General features: G+C 48.7%; 2 protein-coding genes across 4 annotated transcripts; both read right to left on the reverse strand.

Annotated features, from left to right (window-relative positions):
* Positions 1-35: 35 nt before the first annotated feature.
* Positions 36-12,724, reverse strand: LOC135447928 (rho-related GTP-binding protein RhoG-like). 3 transcript variants are annotated; one of them, XM_064713155.1, is made up of 3 exons: positions 12,659-12,724; positions 10,326-10,406; positions 36-4,445 (listed from the first exon to the last, which is right to left on the reverse strand). In XM_064713155.1, exon 3 carries the CDS (start codon positions 4,422-4,424, stop codon positions 3,849-3,851), a length of 576 nt encoding a protein of 191 aa, XP_064569225.1. In that variant the 5' UTR covers positions 4,425-4,445; positions 10,326-10,406; positions 12,659-12,724; the 3' UTR covers positions 36-3,848. The 3 variants fall into 3 exon arrangements, with proteins under 3 accessions (XP_064569225.1, XP_064569227.1, XP_064569226.1); XM_064713157.1 differs by lacking the exon at positions 12,659-12,724 and adding an exon at positions 11,963-12,487; XM_064713156.1 differs by lacking the exon at positions 12,659-12,724 and adding an exon at positions 11,862-12,487.
* A 1,040-nt stretch (positions 12,725-13,764) lies between these two features.
* On the reverse strand, positions 13,765-20,382 carry ITGB1BP2 (integrin subunit beta 1 binding protein 2). Its single transcript, XM_064712803.1, has 11 exons — positions 20,172-20,382; positions 19,946-19,995; positions 19,803-19,859; positions 19,381-19,529; positions 19,139-19,251; positions 18,832-18,890; positions 17,610-17,680; positions 17,297-17,399; positions 15,904-16,023; positions 15,447-15,509; positions 13,765-14,249 (listed from the first exon to the last, which is right to left on the reverse strand). Exons 1-11 carry the CDS (start codon positions 20,233-20,235, stop codon positions 13,980-13,982), a joined length of 1,119 nt encoding a protein of 372 aa, XP_064568873.1. The 5' UTR covers positions 20,236-20,382; the 3' UTR covers positions 13,765-13,979.
* Positions 20,383-24,903: the final 4,521 nt, after the last annotated feature.

Below are 24,903 nucleotides of genomic sequence, written 5' to 3' on the forward strand. Positions count from 1 at the left end.
CCCCGCGGCGCACAAGGAAGCGCAGACGCTCCGGCCTTGCCAAAAATTCCTTTTATTGCCTCAAAGAACCGGGCCTGGCTTTCCACAGGAAAGAGCTGCCTTCAGCACAGGGGCGGTACAAACAGCAGGGAGAGTTAATGCGACAGCCAGAGAGGTGAGGAAAGGTTTATTACAATGTCATTATGCATAATTTATAAAATAAAACAAGGAGGAAAAAAAAAATCCTTTAAAACTGTTAGATGTAATACAAATTATTTTATAGCATAAAATCAAGTTGCCAGTGTATGTATCGGTACCACGCTTCAGAGTCTTGGGCTCCCATGCTGATGGGTGGTCCTTGCTGCCCACTCTGGGGTTGGGACCCCTCTGAGCTCCATCCACTTCTTGGGTCAGCCCAAGCAGCACCAAGGGTTCTACAGAGTGAGGTTTAGCACCCGGAGACAAAGCACAGGGAGGTTCTTCTGCTTTAAATTTCATAGAAATAGCTACAGCTGTAAACTGAAGAAAGCACTTCCAAATCTAAGCACAGCTCATGGATATCCTTTGGACACACAATTCCTGAACTGCTCAGCTTCAGCTGTATTTAAAAAAAAAACCCCAAGTAGTTCAGAAATCATTTACAAAGCAAAGGTTAAAATCTGTGTCTTCACAGTGAGTCTCTTCTGTGAATTAAGACATACACATTGCATCTCTATTCAGAAACAAACCAAAGGACCTTGAACCGATCAGGAAACCGACACTGAGTTTTCTGACCTCCCAAAACAAGACAAAATCCAGCCATGGGATTATGTGAAGTCTGTATTTTTCAACTGCCCACAGAAGAAAAATAAAGCATGGAACAAACAGAACTGATTGTAAACTGAAGCACTGGATTACTTACAAAAAAGGACCAAGAATTCCAGGTGGGGAAAAAAAGGAAGGAGGATCAAGAAGGGAGAATGCCCACTGAAAGGAAAAGCTCTCTGGATTTGTCCTGAACCTCACCCTCATGGAAAGCAGAGGCTGGAGGAAACCAGCTGCTAGCCAGGACTTTTATTCCCATCAGAGGGTGACAGAAATACAAAGCATTTAAATAACCAGGTTCTCCAAAGTGAGTAAAAAGTCTTTGATGGTTCAAAGTTCCCTCTGCTCATTTTTATCACTATCATGTTATTCTCCTCAGCACTGTTGTGCAATCCATTTGCTAAGTAATCTAAGTGGGGATAAGGTGTTCTGGTATAATGTAATCAACAGTGTAACCAAATCAAATAAATTGATTAAGCAGTTGAATTTTATCTCGCTACACTCTCTTCCAGTTCACTCCAGGATGGCTGCTTGAGCCTACAGAAATGGAGGGGTTGTGCAATAATACTTGCTCACAAGATTTCATCTCCACAAAATGCATGTAATTCAGTTAGGAATAACCACAAAAAGGCACAGGATTAAAAGATTTCAGTATGTAAAAAAAGTAAAAATTTTTAAAAACAGTAGTAGCTTCAGTACAAAACTGCAAATATATGTAGCAAAAAAAAAAAAAAGGTAGACTTTTAATTTCAGGCACCTCTTAAGACTAGTTCAAACGTATCACAGACTTTTAAAAGTACATTTCTGAATAAAGCAAAGGTTATGGGCTTGCACCGGGGTCACTAGACAGTTGATTTAGGTCTGACCAGCATTAAAACAAACCACGTGCACTGGCTTAAATAAATACATTTTAAACATGATAAAGTCTATTTACTCAGTTACTGAAATTTACCTACAGAAAATAATCTTGAATTACAAGGCACAGAGTTAATTGCTGCCTGCAAGCCCAGCCCACACTACAGGCCTACAGCTAAAGCAAAGGCAGAAGGTGGTGAGTAGAGGTTATCTCAGTGAATTCTCTACACCCTCACAGCCTTCAGGGCAGGAACCACATCTGGAACAGCACTTCCTCTGCAAGTGCAAGGGACACAAAGCACTCCAGGCAATGGCACTTGGTGAAGAAAAATGTGCAGAGTGTGTAGGCTTTTGCAAACATCCTGCAGAAAGGGTGTTTTGGTACTTCTGTGCTCAGTTTGGAACTCTGTGTTGGTTCACTGACCACAGGCACCAGTATTTGGATTAACTGCAGTTTGTAATCTGTGGGTTGCAATTGGCTACAGCAGCACCAAAATGAGCATGTGTCAGATTAAAAAAACTGCAGTTAGCATCAGCATCAGTTACACCAGCTGAAGAAAGGCACATCCTCTTCAAATAGTGGAATAGAGCACAAATACCAACATTTCTATCCACTTGGTATTTTTGCCAGCATCAGATAAAGCAAGGTCAAATTAACACAAGATCCCTAATAACCTTGTTGCTGTATTTTCTGTTATCCTGCTAAAATGAGGCACTTTTTTTTTTTTCCTGACCAGGGTATACACCAGTGCAGTTTCGCATGTGTGGGAATCACAAGGAAAAAGCAAGTTCTGAATGACCAATTGAGGCTGCAGCCAGACAAAGACAGCACTGTCAACTTCAGACAACAAAGCCCAGTCCAGCACCAGTGGTTTCACACAAAGTATCTTTGAAGCATGCTGCTTTCATACCACGGAGCTGGAAGGTTGAGTCTAAGGAAGGGCTCTGCGCTCACTCCTCAGCTGGTCCCGGAACCACACATAAAGAACAGTGCACATCCTGAAAATAAAAGCCAGCTGCCACTTACTAGAGCTGCTAAAGAAGGTTAAAAAGTATGTAAATAGAAGTTCAGTTAAAAAGAGTTCATAAGAACTGAGCATCCAGGAGAGGAAAAAACCACCCAGGTAATCCTATCCAGTGACTGGCTAACCATTACAGACTGAACTGAAAACAGGAAGAAGCAGGGGTTCCTGTAAACAGAACCTCTAAATTTTCTGTCAGCCTTCTCACAGAAAAACAACTAAGGAATTTGCCATAAAAATCTGAGATGGTGGCCCCGAGAATGTTAGGAATTGAAGCAATTCATTCCTCAAAAGCAAACAGGCTGCTGTCAAGTCTCTGGAATTCATCAAAGGGATTACACTGAAAATCTCATTTTGAGAAGTGTCATCCCAAATACCTCAGTCAGCCTGAGAAGGTAATTGTTAGAACTTTATTCTCAGGGTGCAAAGTCTCTTTGGACAGCGAAATAAAATTTCAGTTTAGAAGATTACGGAAGACTTGAATCTAAACTACTCTTCCACTTCTCCACCTCAAAACTATGAAAATCACTCATTTGAGTGAGTCATCATTATTCTAAGTTCCTTACATAAGGAGAAATCAGCTCCTGCTTCTATTAATAAATCATTGCAGGTATTCCCTTGGTCTTGTTCATTGCATTAACCATGCCTAATGCTAACTCTTCATACAATCAATCACAGTTCACTACAAGGTGAATCTCAGTTCAGGCATTTTCGCAAGTAAACAAATTGTTTTCAAGCTTTAAATTGACAAAACAACTGGACAGCCAGACTTCTGTTTGTATAACAAATTCAATCAGTGAATAAAGGATGGGAAAAGCAGCAGCTACACTTAAAGCAAAGTTATCAGGATTTGTGCTTTTCTGCAAATCTAGTAACTGATGGCTATCTAGTAAAGAAGTGGCTTCAAAGAGGTCTCCTCTTTTATTTTCCTCCACTAAAATAATCAAGTGATCCCTGGAGAAGCTGGAGACTGGAACTTTAGAAATAGACTAGGTATTTGACCTCTCAGTTGGAAAAAAAAAAACCTGTTCCGTTTCAGTTTCCCTGAAGCAGTAAGACTGCAAGAATATTCATTGTATAAACCATTTCTGCTTAGAGCTGTTAGTGCAAGATGCAAATCTTCAATTTAACTCGTTAAAAAGCCCTCCAAGATTCTAGTCAACTCCCAACATCCATCACCCAAGGCAACTACAATAGGACACATTTCCTTGTGTTCTTCTTTGTCACAGGATACAGAACTGCACGGACAGCTTCAGCAAACACCTCCCGAACACCCTCCTGATTCAACGCCGAGCACTCCAAATATTTGACTGCTCCAATTTGTTTGGCCAGAGAAGTCCCCTGCTGCGGGGTGGTGGGAGCCAAGCTCTGCTCTTTCAACTTTTTAACCGTTTCCAGGTCACTCCTCAAGTCTCTCTTGGTGCCCACCAGGAGGATGGGGACGTTGGGGCAGTGGTGAGAAACCTCAGGGTGCCATTTGTGCCTGACGTTGGCGTAGGACGAGGGGCTGCCGATGGAGAAGCAGATGATGAAGACGTTGGTCTGGGGGTAGGAGAGCGTGCGCAGGCGGTCGTACTCCTCCTGGCCCGCAGTGTCCCAGAGGTTCAGGCTGACTGTCCGGCCGTCCACGGTCATCTGGGCACTGTAGTTGTCAAACACAGTGGGGATGTACTCCTCGGGGAAGGCGTTGGTGGTGTAGCTGATGAGCAGACAAGTTTTTCCCACCGCGCCATCTCCGACCACCACGCACTTTATAGTCTGCATCCTTCACCCACAAACAGAGTCCTGCTCAAAGCAAGAAGAGGGGAGTCAGGCAAAGCACACTCAGTGGTGGGCACTGTAAAGATAAGATTTAGCAAGTGTTTTTAATATAGCTGAGGATTTTCTTATCACATTCAGTGTCTCAAGGCACTCTGAAGAGCTCGGGGCTACAAAGACAATAGTGAAATGGAGATGCAATGAGTGGAGAGCTAAGTGACAATTGGCTGCATTCCAACCATGTAAGTACAAATTAGCCAAATTCCCACAGTCTTGCCTTACTGCCAGACTGTTTCCCACAGGCAAAAGGACAAGTCCTCAGAGGCACCTGCAAGTGGAAAGGGATTGTGACCCAGTAACAAGATACTCTGTCGTTTGTAGGTTCACACATCCACCTCTGTACACACACACACACCAACACTCACATTTGCCTACACAGTCTGCTATCTAAACAGTTTACCACAAAGAAAGGTCCAGAAGTTATAAATAAAATCAAGATATTCATTTCTGGGCTGCACTGCTACTGTTTACAATAATAATTCACTACACTCAGATCAATCAGTCTTGAATAAACTACATTATTTACAGGACACCTGATAAAAGGTTCAGAAAGCAGCACCCTCAAGAAAAGCTGTTCTTTGAAATCTAACTAGCCATAGTAACCCAGATTAGAATCCATAAAGAATTTTTCTAAAGAAGCCAAGAACAGATTACACTCACTAATCACTGACAGAACAAGCAGGATTTAATAGGCTTGAGTTATTTGGTGTCCTCTAAATAATGAGCATGAGAAAAATACATGTCCTAAAAGATCAGTAGTCAAACAGCTTTCCTGGGGAGTTGTTACTCAGGAGATATTTGACACTTTGAGGTTTTCCATATCCCTTTCCTGATATGGGAAAGGTAGGTTTGACAATCAAACTAATACAGTCTAAAACACAATTAATTTTAAACTTTCATCACATGAACAGCAAGAATTTTGAAAATAGCAAGGAACTAACTACAAGCAGTCATTTGTTGTACATTTCTTGAGTGCTGGAGCTTCCACTGCTAGCCTGAACAAGAAGGAACTTGCATCTGCCTTCTCACCCAAATGCCTTTGAGGTACTATCAGTAATCCTCAACTTGCAACCAGCAGAAAATACCCTGCTTCAAACAGAAGAGAATAGTGGGAAGAACTTTTTAGCAGGGCCTGTTATGATAGAAGATGGGGCAGTGGCTTTAAAGTAGGAAAAGATTGATTTAGATTAGATATAAGGTAGAAGTTATTTACAGAGAGGGGGGTGAAACCCTGGCACAGGTTGTCCAGGGAAGCTGTGGCTGCCTCATCCCTGGAAAGGCCAGGCTGGATGGGGCCCTGGGCAAGCTGATCTCACTGAAGATGTCCCTGCTCACTGCAGGGTGGTTGACCCAGATGACTTTCAAAGGTTCCTTCCAACCTAAACTATTTTGATTGCATGTTCCAGAAAGATCTCAGCTCCAACATCATCAGAGTGGCAAAGGGAATGCAGAACTTCAGGACCATCCAAACAAATCAACAACTCATTCCCATTTAAGCCTCAGCTTTGTCCTTTTAGACAAAGTTTTTACCTGCATCCACCTTCTCACTGGGAGCACACGATTCTTCTGAGCTAAGTGAAAATGGGCTACCTGAAGCTTTGCACAAAGCTGCAACTGGAGTGACACTGACTGGTCACTACAACACACAGTGCTGAGGAAGCATCAGTGTATGTACACAGACACTGTGGAAACCACACATGGTGGGAGGGAACCAGCACCTTGTGCTGCTACTGCTGCCCCAGCCTGGCTGGACACAGGGCAGGCTTTAAAGCCCATTCCTGCACTTGCATCAAACCCCTGAAGTACCAGAACGTGCTGTGCCAGAAACCTGAGTGCTGACCAACACCACTGCTTCCACAGCAAAGGTCTTTCCCCAAATGAACTATCTGTGCAACAGACAATTCATTTTGACCAGTCACTAACAAGTGACATCACAGAGATGGCAGAGCTAAGCCAGCAACAAAAACCAGATGATACACAAAGCCTCTTATATGCCCAACCCCTGGTTTCCCAAATAAACAAATTGCAAACACTTGTAAACAGATCTCTCTAGAAAACCCAAACAGGGACTCACATCTCCAAAATCTCTGTGCACTGGTGTCCAGAGCTCTGCTCAGAGTGACAGGGTATCCCCAAACTGCACCCCAAAGCCTGCCCATGGCTGGAGGGACATCACAGCAGCACCCTCAGCACAGATTCCCAAATGGAAAAACTCCAAAGCCACCAGCAGCAGCTAACACAATCTGATTCAAAATGTCTAATGAAACTGTGTTACTCAAAGATTACTTTGTTGGTGTTTTATTTAAGGCTATTACAGATTTCAACTTGGAAATCAGTAATAAAGTAACAAAAAAAAAGCCTGAAACATGAATGCTCTTTTCAGGGCACTAATACCTTGAATTACCTCGCTAAAACTCGGATTTTAGAAGAGCAACATTTGCAAGGGGAAATAACTCCAGGCAAACCTGCCAAGGCATTGGGCAAAGCATTAACTACACAAACACAGCTAAAGAGCTTGCAGGCTTTCAAGTATGATTCTCTGAAGGGCCCCTTTAAAGGAGGTTGCCTGAGCTGAAAGGAATCGTGTGTGGCATTTGCAATACAGAAAAACAAACACACACCAGGATACACATTCCTTGTATTGAAACACAAAATTTAGATTAATTAATCAAAAAGTAAAGAGTGGAATAAAGCTACTTGACTCCAGAAAATTATGTTGTGAGCAAGGGTAGTTTGGTTAAAGATTTATATATGGAAGACAAAGAGTTTTTTAATTTAAGTCACAACCAAGCAAACTAATATTCCCTCCATCAGGTCTTTTCTATTAAATCCATGTACTTAATAATGTACTTAATAACTCATAATGTTTGAAATCTCTAATTATTTTTTTAGTAAACAATTTGGCTACAATAAAACATCATAAGATAGTAAAAAAGCCTGGGTTCAAATTTGCATGGAAAATCCCTATTTCTTAAGCACCCTTGAAGCTGGCACTGCATGCTATCTAAATATAAATATACATTGAAAAAAAAATCCCATACTCACTGCAAAAACAAAATTACCAACAAAAATTACCAAGAGTAGGAAAATTGGTTTAGGGTTTGTTCGGGATTTTTTTGGTGACCTACTAAAGAATTTTTGGGGAAATTTTAGAGAGAAAAATATGACTACACATATGACAAGTAACAAGAAAATGAAAGAAAGAAAAATACAGATTAACACGTCAATAGATAAAAAAACCCAATTTAGAAACAGAAAGCTGGTCACAAGCTTCAAAGCCAAGTTGAAAGGTTATGCAGCTAAAGAAACAAGTGAACAGAAAATCCAAAGTAGTGAGAGTAATCTGGGTTCCTTAGTCCTTGCAGGGAAAGGACTTTTATTGCAGTTGAGATTCTAGCAGTGACAGCAGAATGGGAATAATTTTCAAATTAAATAATATTTTTTTAAAAAGCAACCAGAAAATAAAAAGAGAGAAAAAAAACCACACCAAATCATCCCACTCAGAAGTGTTGTGCAAAAATACTTAGATAAGAGTTATTTCTATCTTGTCCATCAATGGCTTTGAATTTGAAAACTGGCATTCCCTGTTTGGGTTAGTTCCCTCCTCAGAAGATGCTGCAAAGTCTGACTTCACTGCCTGCACACCTGGCACTTCCTCTGGAATGTGCAAGATTTCAACATGTCAAGACATCATCTGAAGAGCTGCTCCTGTTCTGACCTAATTAAGCATTTTCTGGTATCATTAACATGGACAGTTTGCTCTCCAGATGAACATTTGCTGGGGAAATTCACTGCTTGGAACTCAGACACACAATAACTTCACGTTGCATCAGATTTTTTTTTGTGGTAGAGAAACAACTTCTAGATCTTCCCTTAACACTCCTGAAGGGAAGTTCCCTGTTTGCTGAGAGAAGGGAGAATACAGTGACAGAAAACAGAGAGAAAACAGGAACCTGGATCCTTCGGTAGTTTTCTAGATTTATGTTTTTTATACTTCCTACACTTCTAAACCCCTTTGCAGAACTTCTTAGCAGGACACGCCTCTGCCTTGCTAACATCAGATGCTCTTTGTGAGGTGGATTTTAGCTCTGATATTGCTCTCTGATAAACTCACTCTCACTGAGTTTGTCTGCTCTTCCTTCCTTCTCTTTACAGTTTAGACAGGGCCCCATTTTGGCCAAAACTGAGCAGAAAACTCTCTAATTCAGCTGAAATCTGCTGTACTGAGCTGTGTCATTCTGCTCAGCCATCACTTTCATCAAGCCCGCGCTGTTTTGGAGAACCAGATCCTGCTTTACCAGGGGCAGGCAGAAATTAAGAAACTGAAACAACTTAATTGCTCATCTTTCAGTAACAAAAACTACATCAGAGACAACTCACTCTGTCTGCCTGAAACATGAAGTCAGGCAGGAACTTTCAACAAAGAACTGGGTGGATAGGGCAGTTCTAAATATATCACACCATGCAAAGGAGTTAATTCACATGTGCAGCTTACCCACCAGCCCCAGCAGGGAAGAGAAAGGGGCTCTCAGCAATTTAATCAAGACTCTGCTACTATCCCACAACAGCTCAGCTTACTTGCCATTGTTTTAGGCAAGTGCCAAAGGGGTGGAGAAGTGCCAGGCTTTCAGAATGTGTGCCAAGAAAGAGCAGAAAAAGTTAAATAGGAGACCTCATCCCTCACATCCTTCAGCAGTGAGTGACCTACTTGGACTTCTCAGCGCCTCTCAAAGTTTTCACACCACTTTCTGTCCTACCATTCACCTGCAAGAGAAATAAAACTGCAGCAGTCTGGGTGGCTGTGAAAGGGGGAAAAACCCACAGGGGAAGGTGGATTTCAGCAGCACAGCAGGAACTGTGCATTTCAGCACCCAGGCTCCATGTGAACAACAGAACCGAGGGAGCTTGCTCCCTTTCCAAGCTCTTTGCCTATGAATTCAGCTCCCAAGCACACAACAGGAGTGCAGTTCTTGCTGGCTGCTCCTTCAGTGCCAATGCTAGAAAGCCCTTCATGCCTTTTGACACAAAAAGTTGTTTCTAGGAAATAAAAGAAACCCCTCAAAACATTTCAAATAATATTTTTAAAACCTCTACCTCTGTCAAACAAGGCTGAAATTGGCTTATTGATTAAAAGATTTTATTTTTTTTGGGATGAAACACACAAAAGCGATATTTCTTAGGAAACTACAGTGAAAATGAATGTGAAAATGAGTGAAAATGAAGTGTTCTGCATGAGGTATTTGGGCAACTCAACTACACAAGCATCCTACTACAGGCACTTATACTCCAAATTTTATAGCAGAGCAATGATATTAGTGACCAAATATCAAACACCTTCAATTCCATGAATCCAAGATCCTGAATGGATCATTAATATTTCCAAAGGGCATTAGCTCATGGAGGAGATGCACAGCTGATGCAATAAGACTGTGACAAGGTGCAGCTGCACAGCCCACAGGAACTCAAAGCCAAGACTCCAGCAGATATCTGGATCCCCAGTGTATGAACATGACACATATCCTGCCAGAATCAAAAGCTGCAGAGTATCAAACTTGGATTTCCCTCCTGACACCACGTGCAGAGGCATGGATTAATCAAGGCAGGGATCCTTCAGAGTTTATTTGAACACAAGTGTCCCTTTGATGGTGAGCAAAGGTGTAAGAACAGGAGCCAGGGCTGCAGGCTGCTGTGCCCACACTCACCAACTCACTCCCAGGTGATCCAAGCAATTTGGTCCTGGGGGGTCACAGTCAGCTCATAAGAAGTTAATAACCATGTCCTTCCCACCTTCCATAGATTCTGACAAGGTTTTAGTCACTACTGTTGGCTAAAAGAAGCAAACAGTACCTCAGACATAAAGTTCTGTGGAGAGGCGTTTTAGGCTCGTTGCAGGATGAACGATAAATCCAGTTTAAGCATTCTGGATTCCTGTTTGAGGGGAAAAAGAAAAATAAAAAACTGTTAGTGTGTCTTCCTATCATCTTTTGTCACCTGGCATTTGCTGGCAGTCTCAGTTGTAACAAAGCCACTGTTGTGCATGAAGGGCAATGTTACACCAGGAAAATCTAAGCTGCTTTCTGTGAGGAAAAAAAGCCCCTCCACACTTTCCATTGGACTGCACTTCTTTGAGTCCTCCTCTTCAGCCCCCAAATTTCACTGGGGAGAAGGAGAGGGCAAGGGGAGGGAGATTTAATAACAAATAAAAACACAAACAAGAATAAACAAAGAATAAAGCCAAACAAAACCCAACCAAAAACAAAACTGAAACAAAATCAAGCAAAAACAGAAAAACCCAAAACACAGAAACCAAAACAAACAAACACAACCCCCAAACAAAAACAAACAAAAATGCACTTGCTCAATCAATACCAATTTTTTCAAAGAGTTTTGGTATGACTAAGACAAGAGTTAATGCATGCACTCATGTATTTTATCATGGCTTGTGCACTACAATACTGCAACCATTGCCAAGTCTCATTTGCATCAAGCATTGCAATTCTAAAATGTGAGCGAAAGTTACCAGAGTCAAGGAGCCTCTCAGCAGTTCATCAGATTTACACAAACTGGCATGTAAAGTAAAAAAACATTCCCTGTAGAGGTACAAATCTTCTCGTGGCACCAGATTGTGTGAAAATACTTTGGACCCCAGAAGAATCACAGCCTCATCACATAAACAAATCAAACCACACGTTCAGCTTCCTCCTACTAACTGCAAACCGCACATTTTGTTGTTTTTCCAGGGTCTCTGTAAAGTTCCTTCCATGAATAATATTTAAAAGTTTTTTTAAATGGAAATAATAATCTAAAATGTATCTCATGATCTTGAATTCCTTGTAGGAAAACCGCTGTGCTGGTGAACAGTGGCAAACTGGCTCCAAAGTATGCCTTCAAGTGATGTATTTTACATCTTACACGGAAGAGAACGTGAGCTTTTTAAAAATCAAAAAATGAGCTTGGGGCAAAGAGCAAATGATGCTGCCACAAGAAGTACTGCACCCTAGCCCAGGACACACATTGCAAGCTTAAGGTACACATAAAACTCTTAAATTAAAGCATTTAACGCTTTTTTTATAACTCAGGGTAATTATGGTGGGAATTGCAAGCATCTATAAAGAATAAACAGATAACTGATTACTCACTACTTCCTGAAAAAAAAAAGAAAACAAAAAAAAAACCCTGAAAACCAAACAAAACCAGAAAACAACAGAGGGGAAAAAACCAGAGAGAAGTTCAGAACAAATAAAAAGCAGCATTGCTTCTCGGGGTTTGAGGTTAAGCAGGAACTCAGCGCAGGTTGCAATAAAACTGAAAGTTCCCAGCGCGCAGAAGAGAACCACTGAGCGATGAAGGGCAGCTCCTGGCAGCTGCTAAATGAGACCATACCTGGCACCCCCTGAGCGTTTTAGGTCACCACCTTGCACTGTTCTTCCTGAGACAGCGCTGTGCCAGCTGCTGGAGAACAAATCCAACCTTCCTATCCTTACCTATCCTCACTCCCAGCAGGGAGGCAAGGGACCTTCCCAAAGGCTGCCTCATCTCGTGCCAACGTTTTATGACACTCGCTGGGAGCAGAGGTCGCCTTAAATTTGTCGCGGTGCTCCTGATCGGGATTGTTAGCATCGCGCTGGCATCGAACAGCCCAGCCCAGCCCAGCCCAGCCCGGGCACACGGCGGCACCGGGGCAAGCGCGATCTGCCCTGCCCTGCCGGAGCAGATAAAGGCTCGTTCCAAGCCCTTCCCCAGCACCCCCGGCCGCCGCACTCAGCTCCGCCCGCACGGCCCAGCGCGAAGCGGGGCGCGCATCCCTTCCCGAAGCCCTCGGGGCACGCAGGAGCCGGCCGGCCACGCGGCTGCGGCGGAGCAGCCCCGGTACCGCCGGGCTACCTGCCCTGCCCTGTCCCGGAGCCGGCCGCGTCCCGCCGGGACAGGTGCGCCCACAGCGTCCCCCGGTTCGGGAGCGGCGGTGGCCGGGCGGGCGGAGGCCGCGGGCCGCGCCCCGCTGTCAGCGCGGCCGGGCACGGAGGATGTTCCGGCACGGCCGGGCGGGAACACACGCGGCCACGCGCGGGGCCCGCCGCTCCCCCGCTCCCCCGCCCTTCCCGCGGGCTCTCCGGGCCCCGCCGCTCCGCTCCGCCCGCCCCCGCGCCCCGGCGGTGCCGCCGCCGCCGCCCCGCGCTCACCTCCGGCGCGGCCCCGCGGCCCCGCTGCTCCCCGCGGACCCCGACCCGGCCGCGCCCCGCGCCCGCCGCCGCGCGCACGCGCCCTCCGCGCCGCCGCTGCCCCGGGAGCCGCCAGGGGGCGCGCGCGGCCGGGGCGGGCGGAGCGCGGGGAGCGGCGGCCCCGGAGAGCGGAACGGAGCCGAACGGAACGGAATGGAGCGGAGCGGAACGGAACGGAGCATCCCCTCGGGCCCGGCCCGGGGCTACGGCCCCGCCGGAGTGCTCCGATACAGCCCCGCCATCCGCCCCCCTATGATCCTGCTGATGCTAAATTCGTTCTTTTGTAATTATGCGTTATCCGAAATTAGCTTGAGAGATTGTATTGTATTGTATTGTATTGTATTGTATTGTATTATCTTATTCGAGTTGGTCTGACTTTGGATGATTTCTCAGTAGATCCACTTCAAACCTCATACGCAGAAATACGCACAGCCACAAATAGTAACGTGTATCCTTATTAAGGACAATATATCTTTAATAAAGATAATGCTAGCAAAAGGAAAGGATGGCAAAAGTGAGTGTTTGCTTTTGCTTTCTCTACACGAGACTGTGCAATTTAGTGGCGCTGTGGCAGAAGATTGCTGGGTTTTTCACAAGGGTGGATGCTCCGGTTCCCGGCGTGCGCCGCCCCCGTTCCCGTTCCCGTGCCGAGTTAGCCCGCGCAGCTCCCGCAGGCATCCCCCGCCTCCGCCGGGCCCGGGGCGCCTTCCGCATCCCACCGCTGCCCCGGGCGGTCTCACGCCTCTCCTTGGCTCCGCCTTGGCTGCCGGCGGCGGGGACACTCCCGTGTCCGCGGTCACCGTGTCCCGACCAAGCCGCGGGGCCCGGGCGGGGGAGACGGCAAGAGATTAACTCAGCTCAGCCCGGGGCTCAGCGCCCCAGGAGCCGCAGGGAAGGCTGTGTCCCCCCCAGAAATGCCGGGCTCAGGGAGGGTGCTGGGCTCTGAACACCCCCAGGGACACCCAAGGTGACTCCTCCTGTTGTCCTGCCCCAGGCAGGCACAGAAGAGGAAGTGACACAAGGCGGGGTTTGGCCCGCGGATGTTTCTTAAGCGCCCGTCACGGATTTCAGAGGACAACCTTTGCTCTGGGTGTTTATTAATTGTCCCTTCCGAGCCGGGGAGAGGCCACGCTGCAGCCTGCACACGGCTCTGGGCCAGGACTGCTCTGCTGGAGCTGGTGTCAAGGTGCCCAGCAGCTCAGGGGGCCCAGGAGAGCTGGACAGGGACTTGGGACAAGGGATGGAGGCACAGGACCCAGGGAATGGCTGAAGCACTCGACCATCAGTTACTCGGTGTTATCAGATCCGGTGTTCCCATCTCCAACTCTTCTTCATCCTCCTCCTCGGACCAGCTCAAGCTGTTGTCAGAGTCCTCATCCTGCACAGCCCCGGGCTCCTCTGTGCTTGCAGCTTCCTTCTCTGGCTCACCACAGGACTGCAGCTTGCTCTGGGGGAGCTCCAGCCTGGCCCAGGAGCCTGGGCTGGCTTTGCAGAGTGTGATCTCCACCTTGGCTGGGACCATGCTCACAAAGCTCCTCTCCACATCAATGGTCTAGGGAGGGGAAAAGGCACAGTGAGCCGGGCAGGTAAATGGACTATGGGAAATTTCACCTATGAACCTGCTTCTAATGTGGCCACTGTTCACGTTATCCAGCCCATCATTGCACTAAGATTAAATAATGAAAAAACAGTGCTCTGCCCTTCAAAACATAGAGTGTGGGCACAAAAGGTGAATGAAAGGTGGCAAACAGTAAACTTAGAATCCTGCATTATTAGAGAACAGCAGGGATTCATTTGTGAAAGCAATACTATTAATGCCCAGGATGGGTGTCTAGACACTGAACTTTGAAATTCATCCAAATTTGCCACTTCAAAATTCACCCTGTCACTGACCAGAAAACTGTGCTCCTATATACTGGAAAAGGGTGTGTGTGCCTGAGAACTGCTTGTGCTGCTGTAAAAATTGATTACAACGATGTTGTTTTGTCTAGTAGAAACCGCTGTAATTTTTGTATTTGTAATTTTGTTAAGATTATCAGGTCTGATCTTTCGTGCTTGGCCCCAGTGACATCCCACCAGTTGATTCAAACCAATTACACAGTGTGTCACAGACTATCACCCACTGAGCCCTGCCAGAGGAGAAATCTCCTCCTGTGCCAGGAGAAGCTGAGCTGCACTGAGCTGAGCTGAGCTCCACATTGCTGTGTCTCAGCAGCACCACCGTGCTCGTACCGAGCTCAGCAGAGCTCAGCTTGCCTCGGCTGCACTCGCAGCCTCTCCCCAGCAGGAGCTGTGCTGAGACACAGCCATGCCCACACCTGTCAGCCCTCCGCGCCTGCAGGCACAGCCAGCGCCAGAAATACCGACCAGAAACGCACATGCAAATTCCTGAGCTCGCTGCTGCTCTCCCCAGCCAGCCAGCAGCTGAAAAATCACTCTCATAGCTCAGACCTGCAACTCACAGCAGGATTGTGGCAAAGACAGGGACCTGCCGGGCCAAAGAGCATTTGGGGCAGCCTGGCAGCAAACCCAGAACACCTTTAGGGCTGGCAGGGACCTCCAGCTCCGACCTGAGCCCTGGATCAGTCAGTGCAGCCACGTCAGTCTCCTCGCAGCCCCTGAGGCATTTCCCAGCAGAAGTGGCCATAAATGCCTGTACCCAGCCCGGGATGAAAAGCTCAGGCTGCCTCCCAGAGCTGCAGCCCAGCCCCATGCAGGAAAAGGGAAATCAAAGCAAACAGGATCTTACCCCCCAGAGCTCCAGTTCTGCCTGGAAAATCTTATTCCCTTCAAAGATGACATGAGCCTCGAGCTGAAAGATCAACAGAAAATTATCTGAGAGGGCAACACAGCACTGCCAGAGCTCTTCCCCAGACAGCGCAGCTGCCTTTCAGCACCATCCTGCATCCCACACCCTGGCTCCAGTATAATGGTCTGGTAATGCCCTCAGCACCTGGCAACATTCCACCCCTTTCAGGGCGTGACAGGTTCACCTCTGCCACAGGTCAAGGACCCAAAGCCAGCAAATCCACCAAAGGAAGCTGAAAGCCAGAGCTGCTGGGCAGATGCAGCAGTGGGGCCACCAGGCTCTCAGCTCAGGGATGGCAGGTTGGCAGTGCCAGCCCTGCTGGTAGCACCCAAAAGCACCAGGCACCCAGCTGGCTCCTGGGGCTGCAAACCAAGCGTGCAGAGCCCACCCCACTCACCACGGTGCGGTTCGCCTTGACGCTGCTGAGGGCAGGCAGGGGGTTCTTGGCGTACAGTGTCACCACCACCTGGCTGCCGGTCTGGTGCCAGTCCTGCCGGCACAGCACCGCCTTCTTGTCCTGCCCAGGAGGAGAGCAGCCCGTCAGGGCAGGCACGGCTCAGGCACCGCCCCAGCAGAGGGCACGGCTGAGCCTCGGGATGCTCCTCGCACATCTGTGCTGGTATCTCAGGAGAACAAAGCCAGCCTCTTGTGCAGGTTTTTGAGGGGAGATGGTTTGTGCAAAGGTGGGCAGTCCCTGCCATGCTTCCATCCCATGTAACATGGGACATCAGTGCTGTACTTGGGGTTCCTTCAGGGCACTCTGAGATCGATCAGAGACACCTCTCCTAGTTCCAGAGCCACTCTGCTGTGCCCAAGCCCCTAAGTGCTGTGCACAGACAGGAATCTCAGCCTGGAGGGATTGGGTATGGATCATGCACCATGCTGCATTTGGGAGTCAGATGAACCCTAGATGAAACCCCCACGTTTCAGATTTATCACCGTGTCAGCAGCACAGGCACTGACAGGCCTGTGTCCCCACCAGCTCATTTCTGAGCAGCACAAGGAGGCAGACCCCTGCAGCCCTCCACACTGCCAGCCACAGAAATGCTCCGTGAGGAGCCCTAGCCCCAGATCCTGGCCCTCAGGTGACAATTAGCACCAAACACCTGAATCACAGCATCACAGTTCCCTCTCTGCAGCCTTCTTTACATTCACAAAGAGGAGATTGGGCTCAGAGAGGGTTGCTGGGAGCAGTGCTGACTCAGAGGAACACAGTGCACTTTCTGGGTTATCCTGGGCTGCTTTGGTAGAACTTTCGCAGCTCAAGCTTGTTTCCAGTCAAGAACTTTCCTGGGGAAACTTACAGACACAGTATTGGGAATTGGGATCTGGTCCCCGCTGCCTGCCACAACACCATGTTGGTGTGTGGATGAGATCTCTCCTGAGAAGCAGCTGCAGAGCAAAAGTTCCATTAAAGCCAAATTCAGTTATCCGCAATCATCTGCCAAAGCCTTTGGGGTTTTTTTAGGACTTTTCCTGTGCTCAGCCACCTGTCTCTGCGTGGCAGCCTGCAATGCTGGCCATGCTGTGTCCAGGGCCAGGTCCTGCCTCGTTCAGATCTCTACTGCACATCTGCCCATTGGGGGGGAGAGCTGACACATCTTGTGAAGGCAGAGCAGCACCTCAAAGGGCAGATGGGTGAAGATTGGCCACTCAAACCTGCCAGCAATTTTGAATACTAAGACAATAAAATGCAGAAACCTGTGTGAATACAGAGCATGGAAAGAGCACTCTCAAATGCCAATAATGCCAATGGCTCACACGAGTTGCCTGTGCTGAGAGCCCCTCACCTTCTTTTCTATCCAGCAGTGGCGCCCACGGCTGCAGCCTGGCTGCTCCATGAAGGCACTGAAATCCGTGGTTTTGATTCCACAGCAGCTCCAGTACTTCATCCTGAGGAGAGCAGGGTGGCCTGAGTGGGGTCAGGAGCAGGAGAGGGACCACAGCAGGGTGGGGAGGAGGCAGAGGGGCTCATAACCAGGAGCTGCCCCTGCCCAGCTGTCCCCTTGCGGGGTGTCACCCACAGCTGCAGTGCCCATGCTGCTGGGGCCACCTCCTTGCCATGGCAGGGTCAGTTTGCTCTGGGAAAAGGTTTTTTCTTACCCCTCGTGGAAGACAGGAACGCCAGGATGAAACGTACAAACCTCTGTGTTACTCTCTGGGCCCTGGTAGATCTGTGGAGAAAGAAGCAGAGGAAAGTTCTGTCTGTGTCTCTGGCATAGGGTGATGGGGCACAGGTGTCCACTGAATGCCCAGCATCACCCTTTTGCCAGGCTCTGTGAGGATTCCCTCTGGGACCATGCCCAGCCAGCAGCCCAGCACCCATCCCTGCTCCCTGCTGGCACAGCCACCCCAACCTTGCCAGGGCCACAGAGTCACCCCTGCCACCCTGCCAGCAGCCCTTCTGCACCCTTCTCCCACACACAGCCTGCTACCAGCCCAGGGCCTGGCAACACAAGCACAGTGGGCACGTTTAGGCATCACAGAAACTCACTCTGAGGTACAGGGACTCCTTTCCAGAGGCCATGCCAGCTTTATGGCCCCATCTGCCTCTTGCCTTTTGCTCCCCACTCCCTCACTGCAGTTTCCAAGCATCCCATCCCTGCCACAGCTGCACCCTCCCACTCATCCTGAGGCAGGCAGTGCTCCACAAGGCAGCCTCGGGCGAGAGCAAAATTGGGCTGAGCTGCATCAGCTCAAGGCAGGTGGGAATTGCTCCATGTGCATTTTGCCTACGTGCCCGACCCTGAATATGTGCTGTATTTCACTGCAAGCAGCACTGAAACACAAATGCACCACCAATGTGGAAACCTCTTGCAGGAAAGTGGGTGGGAAGTGACAGAGGTGGCTGCTGCCAGGGTGGGATGAGAATATGGAGCAGGTGGGCACTGCCACCTTCCACCTGCCTGATACCTGCCCTGAACCCGGGCCTGTGATGCTCCTGGAGCAAGGCACAGGAGGGTGAAGGCATGGGAGGGTAAAGGCACAGGAGGGTAAAAGCACAGGAGGGTAAAAGCACAGGAGGGTGAAGGCACAGGAGGGTGAAGGCACAGGAGGGTAAAGGCACAGGAGGGTGAAGGCACAGGAGGGTGAAGGCACAGGAGGATAAAGGCACAGGAGGGTAAAAGCACAGGAGGATAAAGGCACAGGAAGGTGAAGGCTCGAGAGGGTGAAGGCATGGGAGGGTAAAAGCACAGGAGGATAAAGGCACAGGAGGGTGAAGGCACAGGAGGGTAAAAGCACAGGAGGGTAAAAGCACAGGAGGATAAAGGCACAGGAGGGTGAAGGCACAGGAGGGTGAAGCTGGGTCCCTGCAGGTACTCACCGCCTTGCAGGCTGCGTTCTTGCACGTGGTGCCAGCTCTCACCTGGGCAGCCTCCTCACCTGTGAGAGCAACACAACCTCACCCAGGACACACACACTGCCCATGCCTGCCCCCAAATCCTCACCCAACCCTCTGCCAGCTCCCCAGGTGGGCACAGACCATCCCAATGTGCCTCCAAGATGCAGTTTTGCAGTTTTGCAGGTAGCTGAACATGCAGCACTCACTGACTGCCCTGAGCCTGCCATGCAAACCCCTGTGCTGAATTTACCATGTGCACCCCCAGTGCCATCCATCAGCTTGTCCTTACCTGTACAAGTGCTCTCGAGTGTCCTGTCCTCAGAGGACACATTCAGTTTCTCCAGTGCCTGCTCCAGAGACCTGGATACTTTAATTGGCAGCAGTTGTCTTGGCTCATCAGAGCTGGGAAACAGCAGCAGCAAAGGCCAAGTGGGTTTTTCTGTGATTTAAGTGCCTCTCCTGAGAGAGCAGCAGGGCAGGACACACACAGAAGTGACACAGCAGGGCAGGACTTAGCTGAGCCTTTCTCACCTTGGTCTTTCCCGCAGCATCTTCTCTGCTGATTTTGGTCCTTGGACAATGATCTCCTTCACTGGCTTGGCCTTTGGTTCATCTGAGCTCTTCTCTTGGCTGGAGGGCTCAGGGGGCTTCTCCTTGCTGTGGAACCCCTTTGTGCATCCCTGAGCAGCAGAGACAAGCCCAGTGACTGCTTTGTCCTCCTCAGCCTGGTGGCTGTCCCCAAACCCTGTGAGTTTCCAGGATGAGGTGGCTCAGTGTCCTGCAGAGATGGGCTCTGACCTTGCTTGGAAGGTCCTTGGAAGCAGATACAAATCCCTGGCTGGCAGGGGACAAGGGACATCCCTGACACAGGACAGGGTGGGACAGCACTGGGCGGGGGCCAGAAGGAAAGGATGGAGGAGCAGTGGGTGCATTCGGGCTGGCAGCTCACTCACCTTTATGGAGAGGAACTCAGAGAAGTCTGTTGTGCGTTTCTTGCAACAAGACCAGCCCTAGACAGCAGGACACGACAGGCTGGTCAGCTGTGGGCAGTCCTGCTGGGCACAAGGGCACTCCCCACAGCTGCTGCCCCACTCACCTTCAGGGCATCATGGAAAATGGGGACACCAGGGTGATACAGGCAGGAATCTGAAAAGGGAAAACAGGGCAGGAGCTTTCAGGAGAACAATCTCCTCCCATGAGCCACCGGAGACAGCCAGCAGCTCCAGAGGCAGCTCCTGCCATTTGGGTGCCTGTGCCCCGGGAAAGCAGCACACAATAATTCCCATTATTCCCTCCGGTGGCAGGCACACGAATTCACTCACCTTCAGCGTTGTGCTCGGGGTCAAACCTCTGCCCGCAGCCCTTGTTGTAGCACAGCAGGGCCATGGCTCAGGCGGGTTGGCAGCGTCCTTCAGCCCTTCCTCAGAAATGCCATCGGCCCAGCCCTGCCCGGACCCCTCTGCGCTGCCCGGGGGCCGGGCTGGCCGTGCCTGCCTTTGGAGGCGGCCGGTAACCCGAGACAGGGCTAAAGATGGACAGGGCAGCTGGGGGGGCCTCTGCTATCTGCACAGGCATTCCTGGGCTGGCCCCGAGCCCAGCACAGGGAATGGGCGCTGCAGGATGGCCCCGGCTCGGGGTGTGCAGAGATCCTGTCCCAGTGCCTCCATCCTGCCCTGCACAGCATCCTCCATCCTACCAGGCACAGATCCTGCCCCAGTGCCTCCATCCTGCCCTGCACAGATCCTGTCCCAGTGCCTCCATCCTGCCCAGCACAGATCCTGTCCCCCCTCCATCCTGCCAGCCACAGCATCACCCCAGCGCTCAGCCCTGAGAGTGAAGGGAACACAATTCCCAGAGTCACAGGGGAAAACCGAGTGGTGCTGATCTCCCCCAGCCCCACAGGGCACAGGCACCTGCTAAACAGAGGCACCAGCAGACCAAGGCTGTGCCTGTGGCCAAGACATCTCCTAACGCTGGTTTTGTGCAGCCCAGGAGTAACAGAGTGGTCAAGGGAAGGTTCTTGGCCAGTGAGAAGCAGGAGACAGTGATTACATGGGTAATTATGATTTATGGCTTATACAGTTTTTAAATGCAGTATCTAAACAACAACTCTACCATCTATTACAAAATATGGTATATATAGGAATGATCCCTCTCTCTGAGTCACAAGCTTCAGTGAAGCTCACTCACTTTCTAAACTTCTCAGAGAAATCTCACTGTGGCTCAGACCAAACCTCAGATTTGGTTACAGTATTTGTCTAAAGGATTATAATGTTCAGGTTTGGCTAGAAACATACAGATTCACAGTCTTTGACCTTGCAGAATTCACAGTTACAAAGCTATAAGGCAACTTTGGAGCTGCTTTAGAATTTTATTTCTGTATTTGATCAGATCTCACAGTTTTTCACTACTCCTCCAAAAGTGAGTATTCTGTGTGTCCCTTGCATTCTGCTGGACATGCCCTGCAGGTGTCCCCAAGAGGGCAGGGATGACAAACACCACCCAGAAGCTGCCTGTGACCTTGGGAGAGCAGTTTACATGGCTGGCCCAGACTCCAGCAGCATTTTATACCCTTTGCAGGTCGATGTGCACCACAGTCAATCACAAACAACTCAGCTCCCCCATCCCTGGAGCACATTAATCATGCAAGCAGTCAGTGAGCTCCTCCTGCAAAACCTGCCTGCTGCTTTCATCTTATCTTAGGACAGCCCACATTGCCCAGCAGAGATTGTGGAAAGACAGAAGGAAGGATGCACAGACAGACTCAGACCTGACTATCCTCCCTTGTCATCACACCAGGGATGAAAATTGCTCCCTGGAAGATCATTTTAACCACAGAAGAACACAAAATGCTACTTGGGTCCCCTGTATGCTGAAGGGGTTTGCTCAGACCTGAGCATTCCCCCTGCTCCCCTTCCGGGACCCAAGAGTTTTCCTCTACAACCAGGAAACCCTCCTGAGATCAAAGGTTTTACTTCGTTCCACTTAGTGTCTAAATCAATATTTTCTTTGTGCTGCTCCTGTTTGCAGGGACAGCTGTTTCCTGGGTGCTGCCCTGACCTGCAGGAGCACACAGCACCTGGGCACCATTTCTGTTCAGAACTGGGGCTGATATAAATCCTTGGCACTGTCAGACAGCACAAAGAGCAAGTCCTGCAGGCAGAAGATGCCCGGGGAGTCTGCTCAGGAGCTGAGCCCACAGGAGCTGCCATGGCTGATGCAATTCTAACCCTGTCCTACAACGTTTGTTTAACCTACTTAATCCCTCTACAAAGCCTGAAGAATTTTCTGTCATTCCAAGGGTATCTCCAGAGTTCAGAGTTAGGGTGAAGTGTTGCCAGGATTCTGGAGCTTATCAGGGAGAAGACTCCAGATTATTTCACACTGTCCTGCTGCTTTATCTGCAGCTCAGTTCTGCCACCCCCATGTCAGGACCCAGGACATCCCTCTGGCTGTCCTGAGCAGCCAAGACCCCAGGCACAGAGCCCAAAAATGCCCCTGTGGGTTTGATTATGACCCCTGGAGCAAGTTACCAGCCTTATATGAAGATCTGCAAGCCATGACAAATTAAGTAGAATGACAGTGAATTTATCAGAAAGTAATAAAGTAGATTAGGGGGTTTTTAGAATGGGGATTCAGGAGGGCAAGATGGAAGGATCTGGGCATGTCCAGCCTTTCTCCTTCTTCTTCTTGGCCTCCATCTTCTGCTGTGATTTTGGCACTTTTAAATTGGTTTAGAGTAGAAGCTCACTGTCTAACATAGGTGATAGGTATTGGAAAGTAATTGTAAACATAGTACATGTAGTTTTTAGTATAAAGACATAACACTGCCCTGGGGCAGGCAGAGTGCCTGGAACTGTCCTGCTGAGCAGACCTCAGCAGGACAGGAGAAGGAATTTTATAGATAAGATACAATAAACAACTTTGAGACCAAGAAATTAAGAGCTCTGACTCTTTCTTCAAACTGGGAAAAGACTTTCCAACCTTTCTCAGGGTCACTCTGAGCAGCTGAGACCCCAACACCCCCACCTTGAGATGCCCCAGCCAGCAGCAACACCAGCACACAGCCAGCAGCTTCTCCTTGTGAGCCCCTGAGCAAAGAGCCAGCCCTGCTGCAGGGAGGACACGCATCACTGTCACACCTCTTTGTGCCTGTGTACAAACCTACACCCACCCAACAGCTGGCAGGGGAACAGAAGGGCAGGGGGGAGCTTGTCACACCCACATGGTCCATGTGGCTCCAAAGCACTGCCCCAGGTCACAACTGACCCAACAGGCCCAAAGGTGGGTAAAAAAAAAAATCCTGCTGGCATCCAGAACCTCTGCTTGGGTGAGAAAGCTCACTGGGGACCCAGGGAATGGGCAGAGGCCTGTGATGGGGGGGTTTGCCATCCTGGGGGCTGAGCAGAGCTATAGAGTTTCAGATCTCCCTGTTCTTTCCACGAGCTGTCACCAGGGCTGCAGCTGTCACCAAGCCTGTGCCAGTGGGAATGTGGAGCTCAGGTTACCCTGCACACCTCAGAGGAAGCACCAGCAGGCTGATGTGGCTGACACATCACAGAGACAAGCAGCAGGTACCCAGGGGGCTGGGGAAACTCTGAACACCTGAGGCAGGAATAGAGTCCCAATTAAAAATAGAGCCTGTTTGCTTTATGCACTTAATTTCATATACAACAGCTTAAAAAAGGAAGTAGAAAAAAACAGAATAAATTACTCTCAAACCCAGCTGAATGTGTTTGCCCTGGAACAATCAGGGTCAGTGTAAATCAGCCCTGCAAGGTCCTGGGGAGAACATGCTGGATACCTGCAGGGAAACCAACCCAGCTGACCCCTGACCCTTCAGTCACTCAGGATGCCCTGTGGAGCCAGGGGAGCAGCAAGACCCTGCATTTCTAAAGCACAGAGTAATTCCTCCCTACAAAAGGCTTGTTAGGTGAAGGGATATCCCTGAAAAACATGCTACTGCTATATATGCAGCAGGCAGGATTAATGTTTTATTTATTTGGGCAATAAAATCTTCCTCAAAAGAACACACATTGAGCAATTCTGCCTGGCCACTCTTCAGTAAGCACTGCTAAGGGATTATGTAGCACCTGTCCAAGGGGCCTGCACTGCTTGTATTCAACAGTTCAGAGAACAGGTTTGAAAAAGACCAGAAAAGTACCAGAAATGGGGGTATGGGCAACCTCTCCATTCAAGACCACTGCTTTTCTGCAGCTTGGGTTATTACAGGACTAATACTGCAACACTTCAGTCTCATTGGAGAATTACAATCTCAAACTGGAACCAGCTACCCAGCTGATAAGGATTTTCTCCCTGTAGTTCAGCCAGTGTCTTGCTTCAGAGGTAATTCCTTGGAGCTGAGTTATTCCTTTAGGAGTTGGTTCACTGTGGTGCTCACTCTGAAGGCACATGCAATATTCCTCATCAAAAAGTGCACTTTAGTCCTCAGTTGGAGCCAGTCCAAAAAGAAGAGTTCAGTCTACTTCTAAAGACCCAATTTTATATCACTATCTGGCATCCTGAATCAAAATCTGCTGGCTGAAATACCCTGAACTGGCATTGAGTGTGGGGTTTCAGCACTTATCCTTTTGAGGGTCCTGTTGCCTTTAAAGCAAGGTCCCTGTGAGCTTATTTAGAGCAGAGTAGCCAAACTGAAGTGAGGGAAAGTGCCCCAAAAGCAGGGCTGTGCCTGGCTGAGCTCCTTGCTGTCTTACTCTTTTTACTTACATCTGGCACTAGGCACCCAAGTCACGACCAAGAGAAGAGAGAATGATGGTGCCTTTCAGCAAGGCCATAGAAAATCACATCTCCCTTCTTCCAGCCCCCAAAGGTAGCTCACTGGAGAAATAGTTCAGCACATGCCATCACTCGCAGCTTTCTGTGATAAATTAGAGCTGCTAGTGAGAGGCACTGTGCCAGGAAAAAAAAATGAAATGTTTGTCTATTGCTTTGGTATGACAGAATTATCCACATACCAGCTGGATTTTTCATTTATCTTTGATTCTTGCAAACGTACTCACTACTTAACTGCATAAAGCACAAGTTGTAACT

Source organism: Zonotrichia leucophrys, chromosome 4A (genome assembly GCF_028769735.1).
Source record: "Zonotrichia leucophrys gambelii isolate GWCS_2022_RI chromosome 4A, RI_Zleu_2.0, whole genome shotgun sequence".
Lineage (NCBI taxonomy): Eukaryota > Metazoa > Chordata > Aves > Passeriformes > Passerellidae > Zonotrichia > Zonotrichia leucophrys.

Bases quoted from the DNA above. Each gene is read 5' to 3' on its own strand.
- LOC135447928 (XM_064713155.1), bottom strand. From the start codon at position 4,424: ATGCAGACTATAAAGTGCGTGGTGGTCGGAGATGGCGCGGTGGGAAAA.
- ITGB1BP2 (XM_064712803.1), bottom strand. From the start codon at position 20,235: ATGGCCCTGCTGTGCTACAACAAGGGCTGCGGGCAGAGGTTTGACCCC. The intron at 19,860-19,945 runs GTGAGTGGGGCA...CCTGCTGTCTAG, and splicing joins TTTTCCATGATGCCCTGAAG to GGCTGGTCTTGTTGCAAGAA. The intron at 19,252-19,380 runs GTGAGAAAGGCT...GCTGTTTCCCAG, and splicing joins ATGCTGCGGGAAAGACCAAG to CTCTGATGAGCCAAGACAAC.